The sequence below is a fragment of the Podarcis tiliguerta genome, assembly GCF_965153285.1.
Source record: "Podarcis tiliguerta genome assembly, chromosome: 17".
Lineage (NCBI taxonomy): Eukaryota > Metazoa > Chordata > Lepidosauria > Squamata > Lacertidae > Podarcis > Podarcis tiliguerta.
The window spans coordinates 30,098,730-30,123,027 of record NC_139550.1 but is presented as its reverse complement, the minus strand read 5'-3'; the positions used below and the strand labels follow the sequence as shown (position 1 = coordinate 30,123,027).

The 24,298-nt window shown below is 42.6% G+C and overlaps 1 protein-coding gene across 10 annotated transcripts; it reads left to right on the top strand.

The window, feature by feature from the left end:
* Nucleotides 1–117: 117 nt before the first annotated feature.
* Nucleotides 118–23,404, top strand: ILF3 (interleukin enhancer binding factor 3). 10 transcript variants are annotated; one of them, XM_083419687.1, is made up of 21 exons: nt 929–1,214; nt 2,608–2,709; nt 4,096–4,178; nt 4,253–4,479; nt 7,719–7,899; nt 9,488–9,635; nt 11,072–11,163; nt 11,536–11,631; nt 13,712–13,823; nt 14,256–14,353; nt 14,659–14,770; nt 14,852–14,962; nt 15,205–15,404; nt 16,091–16,249; nt 17,002–17,139; nt 17,247–17,420; nt 17,649–17,802; nt 18,281–18,334; nt 20,771–21,112; nt 22,066–22,197; nt 22,768–23,404. In XM_083419687.1, the coding sequence occupies exons 3-21, from the start codon at nt 4,176–4,178 to the stop codon at nt 22,896–22,898; spliced, it is 2,664 nt and encodes an 887-aa protein (XP_083275813.1). In that variant the 5' UTR covers nt 929–1,214; nt 2,608–2,709; nt 4,096–4,175; the 3' UTR covers nt 22,899–23,404. The 10 variants fall into 10 exon arrangements, 7 of the variants coding, with proteins under 7 accessions (XP_083275812.1, XP_083275810.1, XP_083275809.1 ...); XM_083419685.1 differs by having other exon boundaries at nt 967–1,214; nt 14,852–14,980; XR_014506282.1 differs by lacking the exon at nt 2,608–2,709 and having other exon boundaries at nt 118–1,214; nt 14,852–14,980; nt 18,681–21,112.
* Nucleotides 23,405–24,298: the final 894 nt, after the last annotated feature.

The following is a 24,298-nucleotide window of genomic DNA, read 5'->3' as shown; positions in this document are numbered from 1 at the left end:
GTGTTTCCCTTGTTGTATCACACCTGAGCGCCACCTGCGGCTAAACAAGACATAACAAGACAAAGGCATCAATCCCATCCTCATTTACCTGGTAGCAAATGCCATTAAATTCAATAGGACTTGCTTCCAAGTAAAGCAGGCAGGTCCGCTTGAGCGGAAGTTTGCTATCGGCTCGGCTGCTTCGTCTAACGGGTGCAATTTATAAATGCTACAGGCGGATTATTAACAAGGCGTCCGACTACAAAAGGATTAAGGGCGTGCCTAAACGTGAGTATTTTATTCTTATTTGATGGGCACCGTAGGAACGGAAGAACTCCCAGCAACCATAGCTCAGTGGCAAAGCTTCCGCCTTGAAAGTGGAAGATCCCGGGTTCGATCCCCGACACCCCCAGATCAGAGTTGGGAGCGGCTCCTGGCCAGAAATCCTGGGAAGCTGCTGCCCGTCAGTGCAGACAATACTGAGGTAGATGGACCTCCACAATGGTCTGATGAGCAGCTTCCTGACGCCGAAGCTATGGGTGTTTAGGATCGCAGCTTTATTGCGCACACTTCGCTCCGTGGAAGGAGGTGGGCTGGCCGGTGTCTGTTACGACGCTTTGGGTCGCCCTGCCTGTGCAAGATATAGAGACCGACCAGTTCAATAAATAAAAAAAGATATAGTGTATATGGAAAGGTAGTTGCGCCCTCCATCCGCCTCCACAACCCCCTTTTCCTCGAATACTTGGAAGCAACCGCCCCGTTTCGCGTGTGGGGACGCGCGGGGTCGAGCGCCCCGCTCATCTCAGGCCGCCGGCTACTCACGGCTCGCGTGTGAGGAGACAAGATGGCGGCGGGGAAGGAGGCGGGGCGGAAGGACTAGAACGCCGCGCTCCTCCACCCCGCAGGCAAGGCGCGCGCCTCCTCGCCCGGCCGCGATTGGAGGAGAGGGGCGCAAACCACGTGGTCCGGCGACCTGCCTTTCTCCTCCGCGCAGCCCCGCCCCTCCCCTCCCCCCTCCCGCGCGCCGCCGCTACCGCGCTGCAGTTAGAGGCTGACGGAGGAGGAGGAGGAGGAGGAGAAGCCGCCGTCAACGTCGCCGCCGTAGCCGCCGCCACCGCCTTCTGCGCGGGAAAGCCGCGAGCCCAATACCGGCAACCGCCCGCTTTCTGTGGCGGAGAGGGGAGCGGGGCGGCCGTTAGTAGAGGCCGCCGCTGTCGACGGGCCCAGCCCGCTCGGTGAGTGAAGGGGCTTCGAGGGGAGGGAATGAGGGAGAAGCCCGAGCCTCAGGCCCGCCTCCCACAACACGGGGTTCTCCTGAGGCGGCAGCGGGAGCTTGGCTCCTTTCTGAGGGAACGTGCGGCGGGGGGTAGGGGAGGGGGAAAATAACGTTCCCCTGCGTTCCGAAGAGGATCCTCTCTCCCGCTTGTGTCTCTGTCTTTGCGCGCGCGCGCTCCATTGTGTCGAGCGAACAAAATGGCGGCGGCGGCGGCGGCAGCGTTGTCTGGGCCGGGAGGGAGGGGGGAATCGGAGGGAGAGAAGCGCCATGGCGCGCGGGGCGGCTCGACGGAAGGGGAGCCAGTGGCCCCGGGGACGTGGGTGCGCTCTTCCCCGGTCCCTGGCCTCCATCTCTTCCCCGATGCCTCCTCTCACGTGTGCTGCCGCCGCCGCCGCCTCCCTCCTATAAGTGCCGATCCCGCCCTCGAGTTCCCCTTGAAGGCAGAGGGGAAGGGGACCTTTGCAGCCGCCGCCGGCCCCCTTCGCTTGGCGCCCTCTGCCTCCTCTCCGCCGGACTCGCGTTTTGTGCCGGCCCCCTTCCCCAAATGAAGCGCCGCCCTCTCATTTTCTCCCCGACCCCCCCCCCCCCCGGTACATACCGTAATGGCTTTCGCCTGCTGGCTAACCTTGCCCAGGTCGGCACGCGCTCCCTCCACGTGGTTAAAAATGCGGCAAGGGCCGGGTCCCCTTCTTCGGGTTACGGGGGAAAAGGGGTCTTGGGCCGCGCCGGGTTTCTCGCGCGCGTCTGGACGGCCGCAGGTGTGAAGCTGGTCTTTAATCTCCTGCAGATGTGAGCTTTAAATGGCCGATCCCCTGCGTTGATTTTTTTTTGGGGGGGGTGAGAGCCACACTTTGATCGAGTGGGGATCTAATGACGGTAAACCTTAAGTTTGTGAAAAGCAGCTCTTTTCAGAGTCTGCGACTTCTAGGCAACTATCAGCCTTTTATTTTGTCCGTTAACTAGTAAAAGAGGTGATGGTGTTTCCCAAGCTTAGGAGCCTTGGCTTTCCGTTTACAAAAGTAGCGCTACTATTAAGTTTGGCTAGGAATTACGATTTCAAAGTTAGTGGGTTAACACCTGAGCCCATGGAAAGAGAAATAGGGGTGGGTGTACCAGCTACTCAGGATTGTTGTGTCAAGAAATCATAGCCCTACTAAACCGTAATTTGAAATAATTTAATGCAAGCTGAATCCAGGATTAGATGCTGTAGTGCACAAATTGGGGGAAGGCTTAAAGGCAATAGGATGTGCTGAATAGTGTTGTACAGACTAGGCATTTTCCAGTGTGTTTCTGCTTTCTTCCTCTTCCCCCAACAACAATGAAAACAAAATGTTCTTCCCTGAACTTTGCAGCTCGTTTTCCACAAGAAACCAGCTCTGAAATAGGCTTCCAGAGCATTTGAGTTTGTTGAATACAACTGAATTTGTGCAGCTTCACAAGAATAGCTAAAACAGGTGCTTAATTTGTGGCTTAAAAGCTAAGTTAGACTGAGACTAGTTTTTATTTAATGTTTACAACATCAATTATATTCTTACTGTATGAAAAGTTGTGCTAGTAGTATTAGTCTAGCGTAGCATCATTGTCTGTGATCTGAACATTTGTCCAAGACACACTGCTTCTTGCCTCATCAACTTCATGCTGCATGTAATGTGTTGTTATTGATTGCCTTCCCCCCATCTCTAGGAGATAGGGTCACTTTGGTTTAACATTTTTTAACAGAAGAGTCTGGGGGTGGTGCTAAATGGTTTGTTACTGTTAAAAAATGAAAGAAATTTTTATCTTTGTTCCCAAAGATATTTATCCTGCTGTGCTCAAAGGACTGCGTAACTTCACAAATTACGAACTTAAATCATTCCTGTGACCAGCAAGCTCTATTTTTAGTTCTTTTTATGTATTTCAAATGTGTCTGTCCTGCACTTCTCAGTTCTTGCTACAATAAAGCAATTTGTTCTCATGGCAACACATAACACATTGCCCCATTCACACAACACAACAAGCCATGGGTGACACTCCAGATTCTACTGGATCACAGTTCTCTTCAACCATTGGCCATGCTTTCTAATGGAGCTTGGAGTCCAGGCTCTGGAGGACCACAGGTTTCCTGTCCCTGTAGTACAGTGGTACCTCTGGTTACGAACTTAATTCGTTCCGGAGGTCAGATCTTAACCTGAAACCGTTCTTAACCTGAGGTACCACTTTAGCTAATGGGTCCTCCCGCGCTGTTGGCACACAATTTCTGTTCTCATCCTGAGGTAAAGTTCTTAACCCGAGGCACAACTTCTGGGTTAGCTGAATCTGTAACCCAAAGTGTTTGTAACCTGAGGTGTTTGTAACTTGAGGTGCCACTGTACACCATAGTTGCTGGTTTATCATGAATGCAGAGATGGCTCTGGCTTTACCCCTCCCCTATAAGGAACAACAAACCACAATTTCTGGCTTAGCATTTCACTCAAATTGTAATCAGAAAGCCAAGAGTAAATCTTGGTTTTGCATTGTGGTTTGATTGGAATGAAACAAACGGTTATCACTAATGCTAAACCAGGGGGCATAAGCTTGTTGCTCACATGGTTTGCAACATGGTTTGTTGATGGGGAGATCAGAATGAGACCTCTGTAAACATGATAAATCATTGATTAACATAAAATGTAGCAGGGTATATTCTGTTATAATATAAATTCATAATTGTACCATGTTGTGACAAGTCCACCAGTTTGTTTTCTGATATTATTGGATGAAGATGAAGTGTGTGTTTCTGTTGTTAAATTTTCTGTCTGGTCTATGACCGCAATAAAGATTGATTGATTGATTTCTGATATTGTTTATCCTTTTCATTTTCCCAGAGTACTGAATACACTGAGCGAGTACAAATTGGAAGAAGCAAATATTTCTTGAAAAATTCAGCCAAAGTTCAAAAGCAAAAATGGTAAGAGACTGCCATTCAGAGGTGAAAGCCAATAGCATACACTGGTGGTTTACTATTTGTGTTTTTATTTTCAGCGGCCAATGCGTATTTTTGTGAATGATGACCGCCATGTTATGGCAAAACACTCTGCAGTTTATCCAACACAAGAGGAGCTGACAGCAGTACAGAACATGGTCTCTCACACTGAACGTGCTCTCAAGGCTGTATCTGACTGGATTAATGAACAAGAGAAAGGTAGCGGAGATCAGCCAGAACCTGAGACCATGGAGACTGTAGCTGAAGAAGAGAACAAAGAAGGAAGGTAAGTAACATTTCTGCGCATCAGTCAGCTGCTAAATACTTAAGTAGAAATCAAAGGGCACAATTGCAAGCAGCCATCTCTACGTCTAAAGGCAAATCTCCAGTCGCCACAATAGGTGAAACAGTAAGCATGATTTTGTTCCTGTTCTCCATAGTTTTGGTTGTTTCATTTGCCATAGAGAGAGGAGAACTTGTGGTCATCCATATGTTGTTGGATTCCAGCGCCTATCACTCCTAACTGAGACTGTTGCAAATTCAGGTCCAACACCATCTGGAGGACTACAGGTTCTCCATCCCTGATTAAGCTGATAGAACATTTTAGAACATTTCATCAACTCAGGTAATTGCTGCTGGAGGATTTGCCACTACCACAGAATCTCTTACTGTGCAGTACTATACACATCTACTCAGAAATGTGTCATTTAGGTCAGTTGGGCTTATTCCCAGCTAAGAGTGTAAGATTGCAGCCCAACTACATTACCACATACATATGTGTGAGTAGTGTTTTCTTGAATCTTGGGTAATTGTGTTGGAGTCTTCCTGGAACTAGAAAGTGTCATGTTTTTTCACTAGATTTCCCTATAAATACAGTATAGGTTGGGTATGTGTTGTCAAGGAGAAAACATGGTCTGGATATGATACCCCTTTCCATTTCTTGGGGTTCTACTAGTACTGCATAAATATTTAAACATCAAAAAAGTGATTTTTTTCCCCCTGAAAATGTTTGAATTGGAAACTTCTGATGCATTATGTAGGTTAGGAACTCATTTTGCATCTTTGACTTTTATTTTTAGTAAGCAAATCTAGAAATCTTCTATGCTAATTTCATCTGTTGCATAACTATCAAAGAATTTTCAAATAGCCAAAAATATTTGAACTTAAATACTTTGACAAGGAAAGGAAATTGAAAAGGAAAAAAAAAATCATGCTTAACACGTTGTAAATATATTTAGGAATGTGGCAACACAACCACATATGCCTCCTTATAGTGTTTAAATTCTAAAAGGTAATAAAGGTGCTGAAAACTTCATATGCTAATTTTTTCACACTAAAGAGCTATGTATTTATATAATATATGCACACAGACATACTAGGGTTAGTCACCCAAAAAAAAGGTTCAGGTAAGTTTCCCCAGAAAAAGTCATTCCGCATGTGCAGTGTTTTAGTTGCTTCAATTAGTAAAGTACTAAATGGATAATATATACTAGTTGAACAGAGCAGAATAATAATAATATCCATTTAGTGTATTTAGTAATTTAAATATTTAGTGTATTTATTTAGAGGCAACCTATTGAAACAATGTGTTGCATCCAACTAAATCATTGTGTGTGGGATGACTTATGCGGGCACACTGGAGCTTCTCGTGCTGTGCAGCCACCCACCTCCGCCTTGATGTGGGGGTTTCTCTGGGGAACATAGGTGAATGCAGGAGGGGTACAATTTCCATTGTGCTCACAGAAGTCATTCCATGTGCAGAGTGGTTTAGTTTAAAATGGCATATTTTTAAACTGAAAATACCATGAAAAAATAAAGCTGTACAATGTTTATAGAATTTTCCTCCCTACACCACAACTTCAGGGCTGATTTCTTGCTGGGTAATGAGTAGGGCTGGGAGAAGGCATTCTTGAAGTTGCTGCACCATAGTGGATAAGAGACTGAATTACAAATCAGGACATTGCTGGGTCAAATCTTGCCTTTGCCATGAACTCACTAAGCTTTGGGAAGTCATTCTCTCTCAGCCTCTCCAAATAGCTTAACAGATATTCCATGTATCTGGAATGGAACAGCATCCAAAGGTGTCTAATTATTTTTTTCCAGTTGGGGGGAAAAGTTTCAACTTAAGAGCATTGAAGAAAATAAAAGGAAGATTATCATTGTTGCTTGGTAACAGTATGTAGACCTCTGCATTTTAATGCAAAGGTGGTAGAAACATTTGAGGAACACATCACAGGATTAGATTAATTGCAAACTAAAATATTCAGTTAAATGTTCTCTGTTTAATAGTTCTGCACTATAACCGTTACACAGGCTGCACTTCTGTCTGTTCAGTAAACTAAGGATTCATTCAACATTCAACAGTTCATTCAACAGTTTATTGGTACCCAGTGGTCTAGACTCCAGGACACTGGTGCGCTCTCCATGCTATCGTCTAGGAGGGAAACACTTTAGAAGGAGGTCTTTGCTCAGGGCTGGATTAGGAGGTATCTCCCAGTGCCTTTCTCGACCAGTCTTTCTGCCACGAGCTATACTTGAGTTCCCATCATCTTCTGTTACCTGTAGTCCAGATCATCCATTTTCAGGGGCCCATAAGCACATGAAGCCTTCATAGTCACCTAGAATTTATGATTGCTACCAGCCCTGTTGCAACCCTGAGAGGAAAGGAATGGCATCTTGCCGAACTTCAGAAACACTTAGGAGTGTTTCTAGAGCCCAGTGCAACTTTTCACATGCCCACACGCCAAGCTGGAGGGTGTAGGATGCTTCACTCTGATGAATGTTTAAAAGGCTCAGACAGCAGCAGTGCACCTCTCTTCTCTGCCCACACCTCTGCCCTGTTTAGGATGGTGGAGAATCTCCTAGGCTTCATGCTGAGCCTCAGAGGCTCTGGAAGCAGTTATTTATTGCATTTACATCCCACCCTTTCCCCCAAGGAGCTCATTTAATCTCCATAGCAACACTGCAAGGTAGGTTAGGCTGAAAGGCAGTGACTGGCCCAAGGGCACCCAGTAGCTTTATGGCTGAGTGGAGATTTGAACTCTGGTCTCCCAGATCCTTGTCCGACACTTACTTCAACACCACACTGGCTGTTATGCCTCACTGCTTCCTGACTTTTCTAAGACTCCATATTCCATGGCAAGGAAGTACCCTTTCCATGAAGAAGAGGCCATACTCTATTTGTATTTTTTCCTTGAAATTAAATTTTTACTAATACTGTATTTTACCCCTGGCAGGTAGATTGAATACTTTGGGGATTAAAAGACCTGTACATGATGATAAACTGTTAGAAATAATGAGCTGATAGAGATGTAATACCAGGTCATGGTGTTTGTTCTACTTGAATCAACATTTAAAGATATTTGGGCCCCTCCATGTAGTGCAAAACAGTTTGGTGGCTATTTTGAAACAGCTCAGTGTTTCCATTGTGTGCTGAAAGTTTGATTTGAACAAATACTTAGCACAATAAAAGAGCAGTTTGTCATTTCATCATTTTCTGTAAAGCTTCTTTTCATCGTTTCTTAGTGAGCCGAAGACCACAGAGCACTTAACTCGAACACTTCGTGGAGTGATGCGTGTTGGTCTTGTAGCAAAGGGGCTCTTGCTTAAGGGAGACTTGGATCTTGAATTGGTTTTGTTGTGCAAGGAAAAGCCTACTATTGGTCTTTTGGAAAAAGTGGCAGATAATCTTGGAACCCAACTTGCTGTGAGTATGAAAAATATGCAATTTTTAAAAGTTTATAATTGCCACCGCTTATCTTGTTTATTTTTTACTTGTTTGTGCAACAAATACAATGTTATCCTACTTTATTGGGTTATGGGGTTTCATGCCAAAGAGTGCACAGAATTTTTGCTGTTCTGCCAACTTGGGTACTCTAATGTAATGCAGTTTTGGATAAAGTTACTTAATCTGAGTAAAAAGCACTTATTTACATATTTTTAGGTGCCAGGCAAAAACATTCCTTTTCTCCAAGGTCTTTGGCTAATTCAACAATATGTGGCTTTTAAAACTGTTGGGGGTGTGTTATAGTTTTTGTTTGTTACCATGTAATGTATTTTTGTGGTTTTATATTGTAAACTGCCCTGTACTCCTTTCATGAAGGGCAGTATAGAAATTTAATAAATAATTATAACATCTAAAATCATGCATTTTGCTATCATATACTGTAGCATTTTAAGTTCCCTTGTAATCAAAGCATTGCTGACATGGGATAATTCCGGAGTGAACATTTTATGTAGTACATTGAGCCTGCAATCACTTGCAAACACAAACTTATGCGGGGTGGGGAGAATAAATAAAACCCACTGTTCCCCACTCTCCATTTATTCATTTATTTCTGCACAACCCATGCACCTAGTGGGTTTCTCTTGCAGCTCTGCTTTGGGAAGGAGCTGCCCGAGCCCATGCTTCTCCTTCCCAAAGCTGAGCAAGTTTTGGCAAGGAGCTGCCATGGCTCTCCCTTGTGCCTCCTTCCCAAAGCCCAGTGCCATGCTTACTGGGCTCTGGAAGGTTGCAGGAGGGGGCTGGGAAGCTCCCAAGTGGCCCTGTGGCCTTCCCAGAGTCCAGTAAGCAGCCATCCACCTTGCAGGTTGCCATTCCAGGTGTTCCATACTTTGCACTTTGTGCACGGTGCTCTGGAACTGAACCTTCACATAAGTGGTGGGCCCACTGTAATTAGATCTACCAAGTACTTGGCCTACCACTTGCCAGTTTTCTGTATCCAGTTGCTGGCACCTCATTTTGTAACTAGCCCTGTGGGTCTGTCCCTTCAGAACTTCCAGAACATTACAAATTAAGCTGGTGAACATTTCTCAGCACTTGGTAGCTCATCTTCATTTGCTACCACTGGCTTATTTAAGAAACTAGTTAGATACCATAGTATGATCTCATTATCAATATTTCCTCTTTTGAAATCTTTTTTACTAGTCTGATATTTGAATGAGCTAGATAAACTCATTGCTCAGACAAAATAGTAAGCTTTAGTTGAACCTTCATAAGAGGAAATTTCGTAGTGTTGAAAGGGGTTTTCTGCCTGAAGAACCTTTCCAGTCATTGTGCAAGGTGGGGGTGGAGAGATCCGTGTGATGGGCAGGGAGATGTGGTGGATTCCTTATCTTGGGCAGCTTGCCCAAGGAGCATTTGGGCTCCTGAAGTGAATTTCCTTATGTTGCTCTTAGCTATACCAACTACGCCAAAATCAAACATAGTTGCCCCAAAGCTCTTAAGTTGGATGTTGGCACTGCAGAAAGGGAGAGACTCAGATAAAACTCTAAGGCATTTCTTTGTGTTTCAGGCTATTACTGAAGATAAATATGAAATTATCCAATCTATCAGTGATGCTGCAATTATCATTAAGAATACAAAAGAGCCTCCACTGACACTTACCATCCACTTGACATCCCCTGTTGTCAGAGAAGAAATGGAAAAAATGTTAGCTGGAGGTATGGAGGACTGAAAACTGCTAGCAGCCGCAGAATAAGTTTCCAGACTGACTTCATTGTTCACTGTGGTGTTCTGTTTTTGATTAGGCAGAGCAATTTCATGCAAATCAACTTTGTGTCACAATGCTACACAGTGTCATGGTTATGAACAACTGGATTATAGGCTTCTAGAATCTGAGTACCACCTTCCAAATTAAATCAATTTTTAAAATGTTTGGGCCTTTTTGTATGGCCTTGTACAAGTACATTAACTCACTGGTATAACTTTTTTCATCAGACCTTAATGATGGATACAGACGTTATAAATGTAAACTAAAACCTCTTAAGATGAAGTCTTAGTTTAAATGACTTCTGCATGTTCATGAAATTGGATATGTTACATAAAAGCAGTTTGTGTTGCAGCAAAAATGATAGTTGCTTTTTGTATTTTTGATCGTTTTGGGGTTTCAGCCTGTTCAGCTGAATTCAAGAATGTAATGCAGAGTTTTGGATAAAGTTACTCCATCCTTCATCTTACTTATACATCTATGGGTCTGAGTGACAAGCATGTATATAATAACTCAGCCTGATTATTTGCAGCTGAGTTTAAAGGAGGCAGTCCACACAAAGTATTTGAGGTGATATCAAATACTACAAAATACCTATGCGGTGTTTGTGTGATAACTGTCTTCATACATGCACATCACTTGATCGTACAGAGATGAGCTTGGATGTGTGAATTCACCCTTAATATTCAAAGCAATCTTCACATTTGAATAAATCTAGAATGGTTTTTTCAGTAGCCAGGTGAACACAATGCTTAAAGGGTCTCACATTTCAAATGACTGAACTAGCCTTATCTAAAACCCTGGCTTCTTCCTATGTTCAGTTTTGCTGCAGCACAGACTGGATAGTAATTTTGTTCGCTACTGATTGTTTTATGGTTCTGATATCTGACCACATCTACCAAGCCTTCTAGTTTGTCGATTTTAGGGACGCTGGACCTTTGACCAACAGGACGCACTCTGTCATGGGCTGGGGCCAGGGCAGTCGAGCCTTGTGGGCGGAGGGGGTTCCCATCTAGAAAAGCATTTAGTTATGTACTTCTACGGATATAGAGTGGGGATATAATTTTAACCTTCCATTCTGTTGGTTAGCATAGTTCTATACCTTTTTGTAACCTGGTTAAAATAGTTTAGGATTTCTGTCCTTCCCTGTAGGGTTTCCTTTCCTTTTGTAAAAGTGAGTTAGTGCCTCACATTGTTCTCCTTATGTAGTTGTTAGTTCATAAGGGTGACAAAGTAAAGTGTATTGAGGCTATACTTCCAGGTACAGGGCTGTAGATCAGAGTTCTGGGAGCCTCAGCTGCCCTTTAGGAAACTGCCTCATCCCCTCTCCACCCGACAGAACCCCCTTGGTCAAACTGTACCTTGTCTTCTTATTCCACCCACGAATAGAAACGCTATCAGTCAACGACTCACCGGACGTTCTGGACAGGCAGAAATGCCTTGCTGCCTTGGCGTCACTCCGACACGCCAAGTGGTTCCAGGTTTGCATTTTGTTCTTATATTTGTCTTTAAGTAGAAAACTTGTAAGTTGTAATTGTCTAACTTCATTAAAATGTTTTAAATCTGGGCTGTAGATGTGCAGAACTTAGCATCTGTTAAATGCACAGTTGCTAAAGAAGCACTTGAATGAATTTAGTTTTTCAGAGAAGGAATGGAGTAGATTTCATTGCTGCTGCTTTGTGTTAAGAGTAAGTTTTCATACACAGTAATTAAACTAAAGAAATAAAGCTATGGAGATGTATACATAGTTTACCCTTGACAAAGTAGCACTACAAGAAATTTATATTTTGTCTCAATTTGGTCCTGGTATGCAGTATATTACTGAACCTGTGTTACTTATTACTTTATTCTAGGCCAGGGCAAATGGCTTGAAATCATGTGTCATAGTCATCAGAGTGCTGAGAGATCTCTGTACCCGTGTGCCTACTTGGGCTCCACTTAGAGGATGGGTAATCTTTCAAGTTATTTCTTTTTTAATATGCAAATGTATGTGAGAAAAAGCAGGTGCTTTTTATATCCTGTGGAGAGGAAGGCAGTTCTCATTTTACTATGAAAATGTGAAAAATTTGGATAATATTTAAGAAAAGCGTAATCTTTGTAAGACTGCCTAGGTTGTTAAATAAGACTGATTGTATGTGACCAAAGGTTCTAGTGTAAGATGGGCTTTTAGGGATTGTGGAAACCTGACAGTTCTAAAATGCTTGCCAAAAGTCTGCTTTGGTTTATAGCTAGAGTATCCTCATGGCATAGGTTCATCAGGTTGCTAAGGCTCAAAATTGACTTGTTCTGTGCTTTTAGAACAGGAGTGGTCTGCAAGCTGCATTCGGATGGTTCAGGGCAGATCTCTGGATTGTGGTTGAAAACAACAGCCAGCATATCCATCCTATTAAGCAGTTATATTGATTTCAATTGTGTTTGTATTTTATTACTTGTTATGTTGTATTTTGTAATGCAATTGAGTTCTATGGAATTCAAATTGTAATACAATAAAATATTGAAGGAATTAAATAATGAAAATACAATTAGAAATCTTACAGTATTTAACACAGTTGCTGCAAGAGGCAGAAAAATCATTAAGTAGTCCACCAAGAGTCTTAGCAAATTTCAGATGGCCTGGGGGAGGGAATAGTTTTGAAATCACTGCTTGGGAATATTACCCATTTAGTGGCATATAAATAATTTGAATGTGCAATGAATATATGCCATTGTAGGAAGTTTCCATTGTTTTCATAGATATAATGGTTGTGTTTGCACAAACATTGTCATAAGCCAGTTTCTAGTTTATTATGGTAAGCTGTAAACAAGCAGTGAGCTAGTGCATGCTGCCTGCTTACTTCCACTTCAACCCTCTCCTGGTGTGAGCAGGATATGTATACCAGGAAGTTGTTAGTTTGATTGTGACAACAAAGCATAGTCACTGCCCATCTTAAACCATGCTTTGTTCACTTGCTTATTGTGGCTTGTTAGAATGCAAAAGGAAGCCAAGGGCCTCCTGGTGTGTTTATCCCACTTGTACCAGAGGAGGAGTGCTCAGACCACATGTACCAGCACACAGAAAGTCTGGCTTATGTGTTTATGCTTCCAGTGAATATTTGAGAACGTGGTGAGGTTATTCAGTCTTCAATGCAGATTACCATTCTCATACTTCACAGGCATTATTAGACAGCCCCTCACACACATTTCAGACCTTCAGTTAAGTTTATGCCCAGGCAACAGCTAAAAGTGACTCTAGTCCAGGTTAGATGACCACACACCTTACAGCAGGCATAGGCAATCTCTGGCCCTCCAGATGTTTGGGACTACAATTCCCACCAACCCTGACCACTGGTCCTGTTAGCTAGGGATGATGGGAATTGTAGTCCCAAACATCTGGAGGGCCGGTGTTTTCCTGTGCCTGCCTTACAGCAACCCCCTACAACCAAACTGGGCTAAGCTTCATTGGATTCCGCTTGAGCGGAATATAAATGCAGGGCGAGTAAATTGCAAGTGTCTGTATCATTTAACATGCAGATCATTCTTGCTTTCACCAAGATGAACAGTGCAATCCCCCTTTTTTTAACAATTACCATTGACTCTTCAAACACTTAAAATATTAGGAGGTGCATGCTTCAATTCAAGTTGCTGGTGAGGTGTCCCCCCCCCCCCCCCGGAAGCTTCAACAGAGAAGCCACTTTGAAGCAGAAGCAATTAATATGTGAACTATGAGCATTCTATATGTTAAAGCTATAGAGAGCTTGTTGTTTCTACTATTTATGTTGCACTTAATTAAGTTTAAAATTTTTATTCATTCACTGATTCCCATTTTACAGAAAGGGCACTAACATCCGCATGTTAACTTTCCCATTGAGTCAGTGATAGGCAAGCTTGTACCAAGGTCTCCTAGATCCAACACCCAGTTTTCTAGTCATACATGTGTCTCTTTAACTGAGTTATTTAATAGATTAATGGTTAAGGTAGGTCAGCATCTGTACTATGGGCACTGATAACTGTTTACTATTTTCCTTATAACGTTCTGAAATGTCTTTTCAGCCTCTAGAACTGCTATGTGAGAAATCAATTGGAACTGCCAATCGACCAATGGGAGCCGGTGAGGCCCTGAGAAGAGTTCTTGAATGCCTTGCATCAGGAATAGTCATGCCAGGTTAGATAGTTCTCGACTCTTGAGAAATTTCAATAGAAGTGACTGAAATTGGCTCTAGTCAAGGTTTTGTGTTTCCGCCATGTTAGGCATGACCATATTTTATCTGTTTCTTTTACTCGATGTATAGGGCATGACATTACCTTGAACAAATGCTCTTAAAATTATGGACCCAGTATTCCAACTCCCTTAATGGGGATGTGACAGAATGTGCAGGTTGCTTTTGGAGTGCTTGAAGACTTTGGCAATCTTGCCACTCAGTGTTGGGCTTAATGATCTGTATTGCAGACTAGATCAAATTATTGCCCATTGGATCAAGAACTTCAATTGAGCTACTTACATTTCTGAGTCTTAGGTGATGCTGAGGGAATATTTGAGTCTACGTAGAGACCCTAGGATAATTCTCTGCATATCTTCCTTGTTTCCTGCCTTCAGATGGTTCTGGTATTTATGATCCTTGTGAAAAAGAAGCCACTGATGCTATTGGGCATCTAGACAGACAACAAAGGGAAGATATCACACAGAGTGCTCAGGTATAGTTTTGATTACAGATGTTACAAAACCGCAATGAGTTCTTAATGATAGCTAGTTTTCCCAATGAGGCTGGCTTTAATCGGAAACAGAAAAAGGGTCCCATTAAGTAATGCAGGAGGTTTTTGCTGATTTGCCAAAAAAAAGATGTCAGGTTTTTAAAACTTAACAGTAAGTTCCAGAGTGCTTGCTGACTTTGGTCTTCAGAAATTTCTGGCTTGAAATACTGGGAATGGGTTTTGTTATGAATGTGGGAAAAGCTAGGAGCAGTTTGGACACCTCAGTAATACACATTCTATCTCTCTAGCATGCGTTAAGGCTTGCTGCTTTTGGTCAACTTCATAAAGTTTTGGGGATGGATCCGTTGCCATCAAAGATGCCCAAGAAACCAAAAAATGAAAACCCAGTTGATTACACTGGTAGGTTTCAGTAGTCTGGAATTTTATTTCTGACAGAAAATATGTTGGTGTTTTTATTGACAATCTAAAATCTGTCTACAGTCCAGATTCCCCCTAGCACCACATATGCCATTGCTCCGTTGAAACGTCCTATGGAAGAAGACGGAGAGGAGAAGTCTCCAAGCAAAAAGAAAAAGAAGATTCAGAAAAAAGGTATTGAGTTGGCAAGAGGTAGGTATACATAGTTTTCCAAGTGCTTGCTAATCCAGATGTTTCGGATTCATGTTGATGTGTAAATGTCAGTGAATGGTAGGAAGTAGAAAAAATGTCGAGTTGTTCTTCTGCTTTGGCTGATTTGCTTGATAGCAATAAACGTAACACTGTGCACTTCATAGAGCACAAAAGACATTAACGTGGGGTCTTCAGTCAATGTGTTAATATCTTCTTTTGTTCAGAGGAGAAATCAGAACCGCCGCAAGCTATGAATGCACTGATGAAACTGAACCAACTGAAACCAGGACTTCAGTATAAACTAGTGTCTCAGACAGGTCCAGTTCATGCGCCTATATTTACCATGTCTGTGGAAGTAGATGGCATCACATATGAAGCTTCAGGACCTTCCAAAAAAACAGCCAAGCTGCATGTAGCTGTAAAGGTAGGAAGTGGTTATGAATATGTGCATAACTATTATTTGTAAGTCAGTACATACAGTTTCGCATTGAACGTAACTTGAATTCCTTTCATCTGGAAGGGGATCTTGTGCCTTTCCCAGAATACATCAGTGTCATTCATTACAAACCATGGTTAAGGAAGCTTAAACTATGATTTAGTCTTGTGTTTGTATTGACATACACATAGTTTGCAATTGACCAACAAGACAAAATTGGAGAACCATGATTTGACACAGACATGTAATCGATGTAGTTTGTGCTTTATGATTTGCCATAGTATCAGTTGACTATGAGGGTGCTTTACCTAGAAGCTGGGAGGGATAAGCACAGGATAAGAGAGCCGGCAGCCAGGTATACTTGCCCCATGCCTTGGAGGGCTAAGCTGTTGGGGGGGGGGCCTCTAGAAGCCAGCTGCTTCTTTTCTCTTTTTTTTTTATTTATAGCTTTATTTTAACACAACTTCCAACCCGGGCATCAGACAAGCTCTGCACGGGCCTGGATAAGCAAGCTCTAAATCATGTTACGACCTGTGTTTGGAAGCTCAAGCTGTAGTTTGTGAAACTCTAGTTAGGTGTGGTTGCTGAATGGCTTAATGGATGTTACTGAGTATATAACAGTCTGAAGTTGTACAGAAGCTTCTAAATTGATCAGGATAATTTTTTTTCCTTAGGTGTTACAAGATATGGGATTGCCTACGGGTGTAGAAGGAAGAGAGAGGGGTGATGAATCAGCAGAGGAAACAGATCAGAAACCAGTAGCTATAACTGCTCCGCCTGTAGTGGAGACTATTTGTACACCCAGTGCTGCTTCTCCTTCAGAGCAAACAGAGGTAGGTGTACATTACTTGTGCCTCTTTTAGGTTCTGGTCATTGCTCTTCAGGCTAGAATCCCTGTCACTCCAGATCAATGCCAATTTCCTACTTCGTTTTAGAAACTCTTGTACAATCAATAACCACCAAATGATTATGGAGGTGATTCAAATGATACAGTTATCTCTCATATATATAGCTTAACTAAATCTGGCATTATAGTTCTAAGTGTACTCTACTAATCAATTGTGCGTAGTCAATGAAGACAAAGTACATTATAGTTTCTGGTACACTTCTCACCAGCACCCAGGTGTCTCTTTTGAAAGCCTACTTTTTCCTCTACTACTACACATTCAAAACGGCGTTTCCGTATGCGGCTCTGGCTCGCCAGAGCAGCGATGTCACGCTGGCCTAGTGACCTGGAAGTGCCTGCGGACAGCGCTGGCCCCCGGCCTCTTGAGTGAGATGGGCGCACAACCCTAGAGTCTGTCAAGACTGGCCCGTACGGGCAGGGGTACCTTTACCTTACTACACATTCACAAAGCCAGTTCCTTGTTCTAGTGGGCAAATATCACATGGTTTGCTTCTCTGTGCTCAGCATCTTGCTTGCCCTACTGTGCTAACTAGGAAGGTGGGATGCTAACCTAGATAATTTTTTGGCTTTCGGCTTTTCTGTAGTGGTTTAGCACACACACACCCATCCCCCCAATTATTGATCTACATTTTTAAAAAGTAGAAATGGCACCAATGCATTGGTATTTTAATTTCGTAGAATGTGAAGCAGCAGGGACCAATACTGACAAAGCATGGGAAAAACCCAGTTATGGAGCTAAATGAGAAACGACGTGGCTTAAAATATGAGCTGATCTCAGAAACTGGCGGCAGTCATGATAAGCGGTTTGTGATGGAGGTGAGATGATCTGGTATTCAAAGCTGCATTCAGAATTACTATTAGTTAATGCCATTACAACATGGGAATGTTCAGTTCTCTCCCTGACACTTTTCCTTACTTCAAAGGTTGAGGTTGATGGTCAGAAATTCCAAGGAGCTGGTTCAAACAAAAAAGTGGCAAAAGCTTATGCTGCACTGGCTGCATTAGAAAAGCTTTTTCCAGATGCCCCCCTTCCAATGGAGCAAAAGAAGAAAAGGGCCCCTATGCCAGCGCGAGGTGGACCCAAATTTCCCGTAAAGGTAAATTTTAACCCTATAACTTGTGCTTTCAGGTAGATTAATAATACTCAATCCCCTAGAGAGACTGTACTCTTAACAGACTATTTGGCTGTTGATTTGAAAAGCATAGCTTCTGGCTACAGTTCTAGGAGCTGCTTGGCAATGAATTATACAAAATACTTAACATAGCAAGAATCAAATATAAGTTAGTTGACTTTCTGTTGATTGGATTTTTACTAATTTCAACAGCATAATCCAGGCTATGGTATGGGAGGCCCTATGCATACTGAAGTGCCACCCCCTCCAAACATGCGGGGTCGTGGTAGAGGAGGAAATATCCGAGGCCGCGGTCGAGGAAGAGGTGGATTTGGTGGTGCTAATCATGGAGGATATATGAATGCTGGTGAGTTACTTCCTTTCTGTTCCATACTTTAAAGTGTGAAAGCTAGCATTAATCATCCTGCACATGCTGCTTTTTCTGCTTCATAGCAAGGGTGGGAGGCCTGTACCCCAACAGGTTTGATTAAATTCTGGTTCCTATCATTGGTCATGTTGGCTGGAGCTGATGCCCATTGAGAGATCAACAACATCTAGAGGGGCACTTGCATCATAACATTGCATATAGTGTGTGGGTGTGAGAGAGAGAGAGAGCGAGTGCAGGATTTGCAAATTTGAGATTAAGGAGGAGCTGGAAGATAAATACAGGTGAAAGCCTTAATGGTTGCTGAACTCAGTGGTTCTGTGGAGTCCACTTTTTATATATGTGCCTGAATCTGAGCATCAGTGTAAATCCATGGTGTAAACATCCCAAATGGTCTACTTAATTCGCTCCTTTTTTGCAATATTGTCAGGTGACTAATACATACTTCATTTTGTTCCAGGAGCTGGATATGGAAGCTATGGCTACGGTGGCAATTCTGCAACAGCAGGCTATAGTAAGTGTTCATGGAAAAAATAAACACAACACCCTGGGGGTAGTGAAGCTCAGTTCTATTTTACGTAGTGAAATGAGGAAAATCTGATGTTGAAAGCAAATCTCACTTGCTTTTAAAATGAACTAAACATTTCTCTGCTTTATGCCAGTGAAGCAAATCACCATTCTGAAAAGCATTTTCCCTAAAAAAATACAAATACAATTTTAAAATACACAGCTTGGTTTGTTTCGGGAGGGGGGGAAGACGGGAGCAGAGAAATAAAAATAAATTTTAAAAATGTGGCACATTTTGCCATCTTCCAAAAATTCTAATTTTTTTTCCTCTGCTCTGTCTCCCCCTTTTGTAGGTGACTTTTTCACAGACTGCTACGGCTATCATGATTTTGGGTCTTCCTAGATCATCTAAAAGTATTGCACATAAAACAGCTTTTTACTCCAATTTTCTCGAACTCCAAAACCCAAAGTGTTCGTGCTGTGTCCCTGTGCTTCACTGGGTTTCTCAACAGTGGCTTTTCACCGCAGCTTGTCTGAAACTGTTAGCCTACAAACAGTGGCAGTTTTTATTGTGACTTGCCTTTGGTCATATTGATGTACACTATGGGGGAGCTAAATTTCAAGGAATGTGTTTGTGCGTTGTGCACAAAAAGAGCCAACTCTGTTCTGCTTACAAGCAAAAGGCCCCTGTTTGCTTTTTATGGAAAGCATCGCTTTATTTTTAAGGAACATGATAATGTGTGAACTACTTGATTTAATTTACAACAGATTTTGTACAAAACTTAACCTTTTTGGTTCCCTGAAGTGGATAGATGCCTCTAATAATAAGGGAAAGACATTTGAACAATTCAGAATCTATGACAACTTAGTGTTTTAAGCATGCATGATATTGACTTGTATGTGAAATAGTATGTGCTAATTTTAATATCTGCATCCTTTGTGCTTCTTGTATTGGTATAACATCCAGGACCTACAGCCTCAGCTACAATGGTTGGGTTGCGATTCCTCTAAAATTGAATGGTTTCATTAGTTGCAGTGGGCATTTTTTGCAACTAAAGATAAAAGGCCTAAAGCACTTTGCAAGTTGGTTCAAATTCTTGTAGGGTATGGCTACTTATCTTTTTTGCAGTGCATGTCCCCAAAAGCAGGTGTATGTAATGTCCAGGAAATGAAAGCTACTAAACACTGAAAAGGCACAGGGAATAAACTAGTTGTTGAGGTTTTTAATAAACATACTGTTTGGTCTTCTTTGCTTCAGTAGTTGATTTAAATGTGTGTATCTTGATCCCTGTCTAGGGATTAAAATTTCTATACCACCTTTTATCCAAGGATCACAGGGGTGGTTTACAATATAAAAACACAAAATTGCATAACATAGTAACAAACAAAAGCAATACCCCCCCCCCCCATGCACACACATTGTTATTTATTTGTTAATGAATTCTAAATGAAATCATTACTAAATAAGCAGTTTACGAAATAGTTAACATGGTAACTACAAGTGGTTGTGGTGAGGGAATTGTTTTCCCCAATGAATTTTGTTGTTAGATGTCCTTTTTTTAAAGAGAAACTGTGTTTTTTATAGTTCTGAACTGAGTGAAAACTCACTTTAACACCCACTGTGTTGTGGGTGTTCTGTGGGTGTTAGTGTGAAGATGGTTTGGGGAGCCAAGACTTATTTCCAGAAATCATTATCTAAATTGTTATTTAAAACTAGTGGCGTTCCTTCCAGTATACCATGCTGTGCAGATTGGCTGCATGTGTCACCTTACTAGACAATAGCCTTTCTTGCGCAGTTTTAACCATAGGCTTATAACACCTGTTGTGGGTCTGAAAGCTGGTGCCTTCGTTACTAAAGCATAATTTTAGATCATGTTAAAAAGGGGGTTCAAATCTTATGTGCTCAAATTGTATTTCAAAACAGGATCTTTACAGACTTTAGATGTACCCAAGTAACTCTGTGTCTTCTGCTATTGTTTCCAGCTGTGATCATCACTTCCTTTTACACACCAGGGGATATTTTGCAGTCTGGTACATGGGGAACTGAAATCATACCAGACTGCTTTGTTGGATGTTCACTCCCAGCTGAAAGCATCTGCCTGAGATGGCTGATGTAATAAGTCTGACTTCAAGTCTATAGAATTCCAAATTTTGAATTGTCACTGCTACAGAAAATGGGTTACTCTCATCTCAAATATTGTGGGAGAGTGCATAGCCCTTCCAGAGAGAGGTATAAGGCTCCAGTCAAACCTAAGTATCCCTTTAGGAAAGGGAGGACATCTGGGGTAACGTGTCAGTTTGCTCCGGATTTCTTCTAGGATGCAGGGGAAGCTCGACACAAGTCATGCTACACAGTCACATTTTAGGCCCGTTTCTTCCTGAGCATGTAGCAGTTTCAAATAACTTGAACAAGTGTAGTGACTGCTTTCTGTCCTGTCCTTAGGTCAGTTCTACAGCAATGGTGGCCATTCCGGCAATGCAGGAGGCGGTGGTGGATCCGCAGGGTATGGTTCCTACTACCAAGGTGGCGACTACAGCTCTCCTGCCCCTCCTAAACACGCTGGGAAGAAGCCGCAGCATGGAGGACAGCAAAAGCCCGCCTATGGTTCAGGGTATCAAGCCCATCAAGGCCAACAACAGCAATCGTATAACCAGAACCAGTATAGCAACTATGGGCCACCGCAAGGCAAGCAGAAGGGATATAACCAAGGCAACTACGCTTCCTACTCGAATTCCTACAACTCTCCTGGCGGCGGTGGAGGAGGATCAGACTACAATTACGAAAGTAAATTCAGTGTGTTCCTCGTGGGGGGTGGGAGTTGTGAAAGCCCTTAATAACACTTTTAGCATAAGCATATGTCTCGTACATATGAGGGACGTGGGTGGCGCTGTGGGCTAAAGCCTCAGTGCCTAGGGCTTGCCGATCGAAAGGTCGGCGGTTTGAATCCCTGCGGCGGGGTGCGCTCCCGCTGTTCGGTCCCAGCGCCTGCCAACCTAGCAGTTCGAAAGCACCCCTGGGTGCAAGTAGATAAATAGGGACCGCTTACTAGCGGGAAGGTAAACGGCGTTTCCGTGTGCGGCTCTGGCTCGCCAGAGCAGCGATGTCACGCTGGCCACGTGACCCGGAAGTGTCTTCGGACAGCACTGGCCCTTGGCCTCTTTGAGTGAGATGGGCGCACAACCCTAGAGTCTGTCAAGACTGGCCCGTACGGGCAGGGGTACCTTTACTTTTACCTTTATGTCTCGTACACTGCACATCAGGGCTGTTATCACTATGTAAGTCCCAGAGTGCAAGGACAGAGATTGGAATTGTAAAGGAAACATAATAGTTTAAGAACTGATGTGATTCTGTGTTACTTTGTATGCTTAAGTAAAATAGCTGTATTTTAAAGACCCTTGTGGACAGGAGATATTCCAGTAACTGGGTTGAGATGCAGATCAGAGGAGCATCTTTTAAAAGGCAGTGGAGTTGAGCTGCAGTGATAAATGAAGGCATCTAATAATTTTGAGCAGGTGTGTTGGGAAACGTTCATCATGCAGCTAGTTTCGGTATAGCCTCTCCACTGCTGCTGTGTTGCAAGAAACCAGGGGAGACATCTATGATAAGAGCTGATAATCTCCCTGTGTATTATATGGTGGTATTATATGAAGTCAGCTTTCATATATTTACATCTGATTTTGAATGTTTCCAAAGTAGCCTGATGTGAGACTTTCCTCAGTATACATTCTTAATTCCAGGTTACGGTGGTGGTGGTGGTGGTGGTGGACGTGGCGGTAGTGGCGCAAACAGTTATGGCTCAGGGGCCGCCTACAATGCTGGTTCCCATGGTGGCTATGGGGGCGGAGCTGGAGGAGGGTCATCTTACCAAGGTAAGCAATGTCCGTATAGAATAACAGCAACCCTGAAGTGTTTGCATGTTGAGTGGAATAAGTTCTTTTGTTTGGTAGTCCACAAATCTTGACTTTGCTAATCAGCCATCCATTATATGTGATCACTGCTATTGCTCCCTTCCTTCCTTCCTTCCTTCCTTCCTTCCTTCCTTCCTTCCGTCAGTCCTCCGGAACATGCAATGAACAAAGGTGGAAGAGTGTCACTCTCACTTGCTTAGGCTTTAGTTTCAAGAAAGATTAGCAGTGCAGGGAGGGGACTCCTGTTGCTGCTTTTCTTTTCCAAAAGCTGATGGGAGTGCCTTTGTTACTAAAGCATAATTTTAGATCACATTAAAAAGGGAGGCGGTGATAGACCAGAGCAGACAGAAGTGCAGCAGGGAAAGATTATTGTTCCCCAAGTGCTCTTCAGTTACCAAACTTTGGGGAGGCGATGTTCATTCTGTCGTGGTGTGTTGCCTGCTATTTGTGTATGTGATAGTTTAGACTATATAAGCAAAGTAGAGATTTATAATGATATATTAAAGTGACCCCTCTCCCTTTTCACCCTAGGAGGATATTCTCAGCCAAACTACAACTCCCCAGGTTCAAACCAGAATTACAGTGGACCTCCCAATTCCTACCAAGTCTCCCAAGCTGGTTATGGCAGAAATGACCACAGCATGAACTATCAGTATAGATAAACCAGTCTGTTCTTGGGTGTGAAGCTTTGTTACCTTCTAAACTTGCATACCCTTTGAATATTGAGTTTTATTGCATCACAGTAAACATGTAAACCCTGTTTCCATGTTGCAGTGCTCTTTGTGATATCAGTCACTAATGGTTGAGTACTTTGTAATTCCATACTTAGCTGTATTTTGGACATTTAATGGTGTATTTAATGGTTTGTTTGCCATTTCAATTTTCTGTCTAAATAGAATTTGAGTTCAGTATCCTTTTTCTGTTTAAATGACATTCATGTGTTAACACAGTATGGCTTTAAATAGATAAGGGATATCTTCTGCTAATGCTTTTGTGAAGTGAGTTTAAACAAGCTTTCTGTATTTTAATGCTTTAGTGTTTTTCAGTTTTATAAGTGAGGATTTTATTTTAAAACTTGTGGGAAAGAGTGGGTTTTGTATGTCTGGGTCATTCAGACAGCACATCTGGATTATGCTGAATGTAGACAAATAAACACAAACTCTTCATGTGTCTGTCTAGATTCTTATTCTGCCTAAATCCCATAACCTGATTGCTACCAACTGCCTATCAGCTTTCAAAGCAAGCCGTTAGGTTGTTGTATCCTGATAATTTGTGGTAACTTTCAAAAAATCCCTTATAAAGGCCCAAACTTTGCATGGCCAGTAACACTCAAGTTGTATTAACATCTCTAACGGCCTTTTTTTAGTCTTTCACAAGAAAACAGTTATGTGAATTACAGATTCTGATGGTGGACGAATGAGAGGCAGCTTTGGTAACAATGAAACAGTAATGGGGTAAGGAACAAGAAACACTGGTGATTTTGTCCAACTCTTATTTTGAGTCTTCAGTCATTTATTAATAGCACATCAAAGCTGAAGCAACAAGATACAATTTGCATGTGATACTGATGAAGCGTACTCTAGCTATTCTGGTAAATTGGAAATACTAACAAGTAGCTGTAAATACAAGCCAAAAATAGTGTTTGTACCATTTCCTAACACACACCCTCCCTATCAGAGTTCTTACGATGATACTGAGGTACAGATTCATAGAAGAATAGAATTGTCATTGGAAAGGGAACCTGTGTAGTTACTGGATTTCATTTCATTTCAAGGTTAAATCCCAGTTGGAAGCTAGGTAATTTCAACACTACAGTGGTACTTTGGTTTTCGAACAGCTTAGTTCACAAACTATTTGGAACCTGAACGCTTCAAAAGCGGAAAGGAGTGTTCCGGTTTTCGAACTTTTTTTGGAACCTAAACGTACTCTGGGGGGCACACTTCCGTTTTGAGTGCCACACTCGCTTGCCTCCGGACCTGGGCTCCCCTTACTCAGTGCCAGCCACTGGCAACACCCAGTACTGGAAGCGGGGGTGGCTGATGCTGCAGCAACGGCAGTGGCA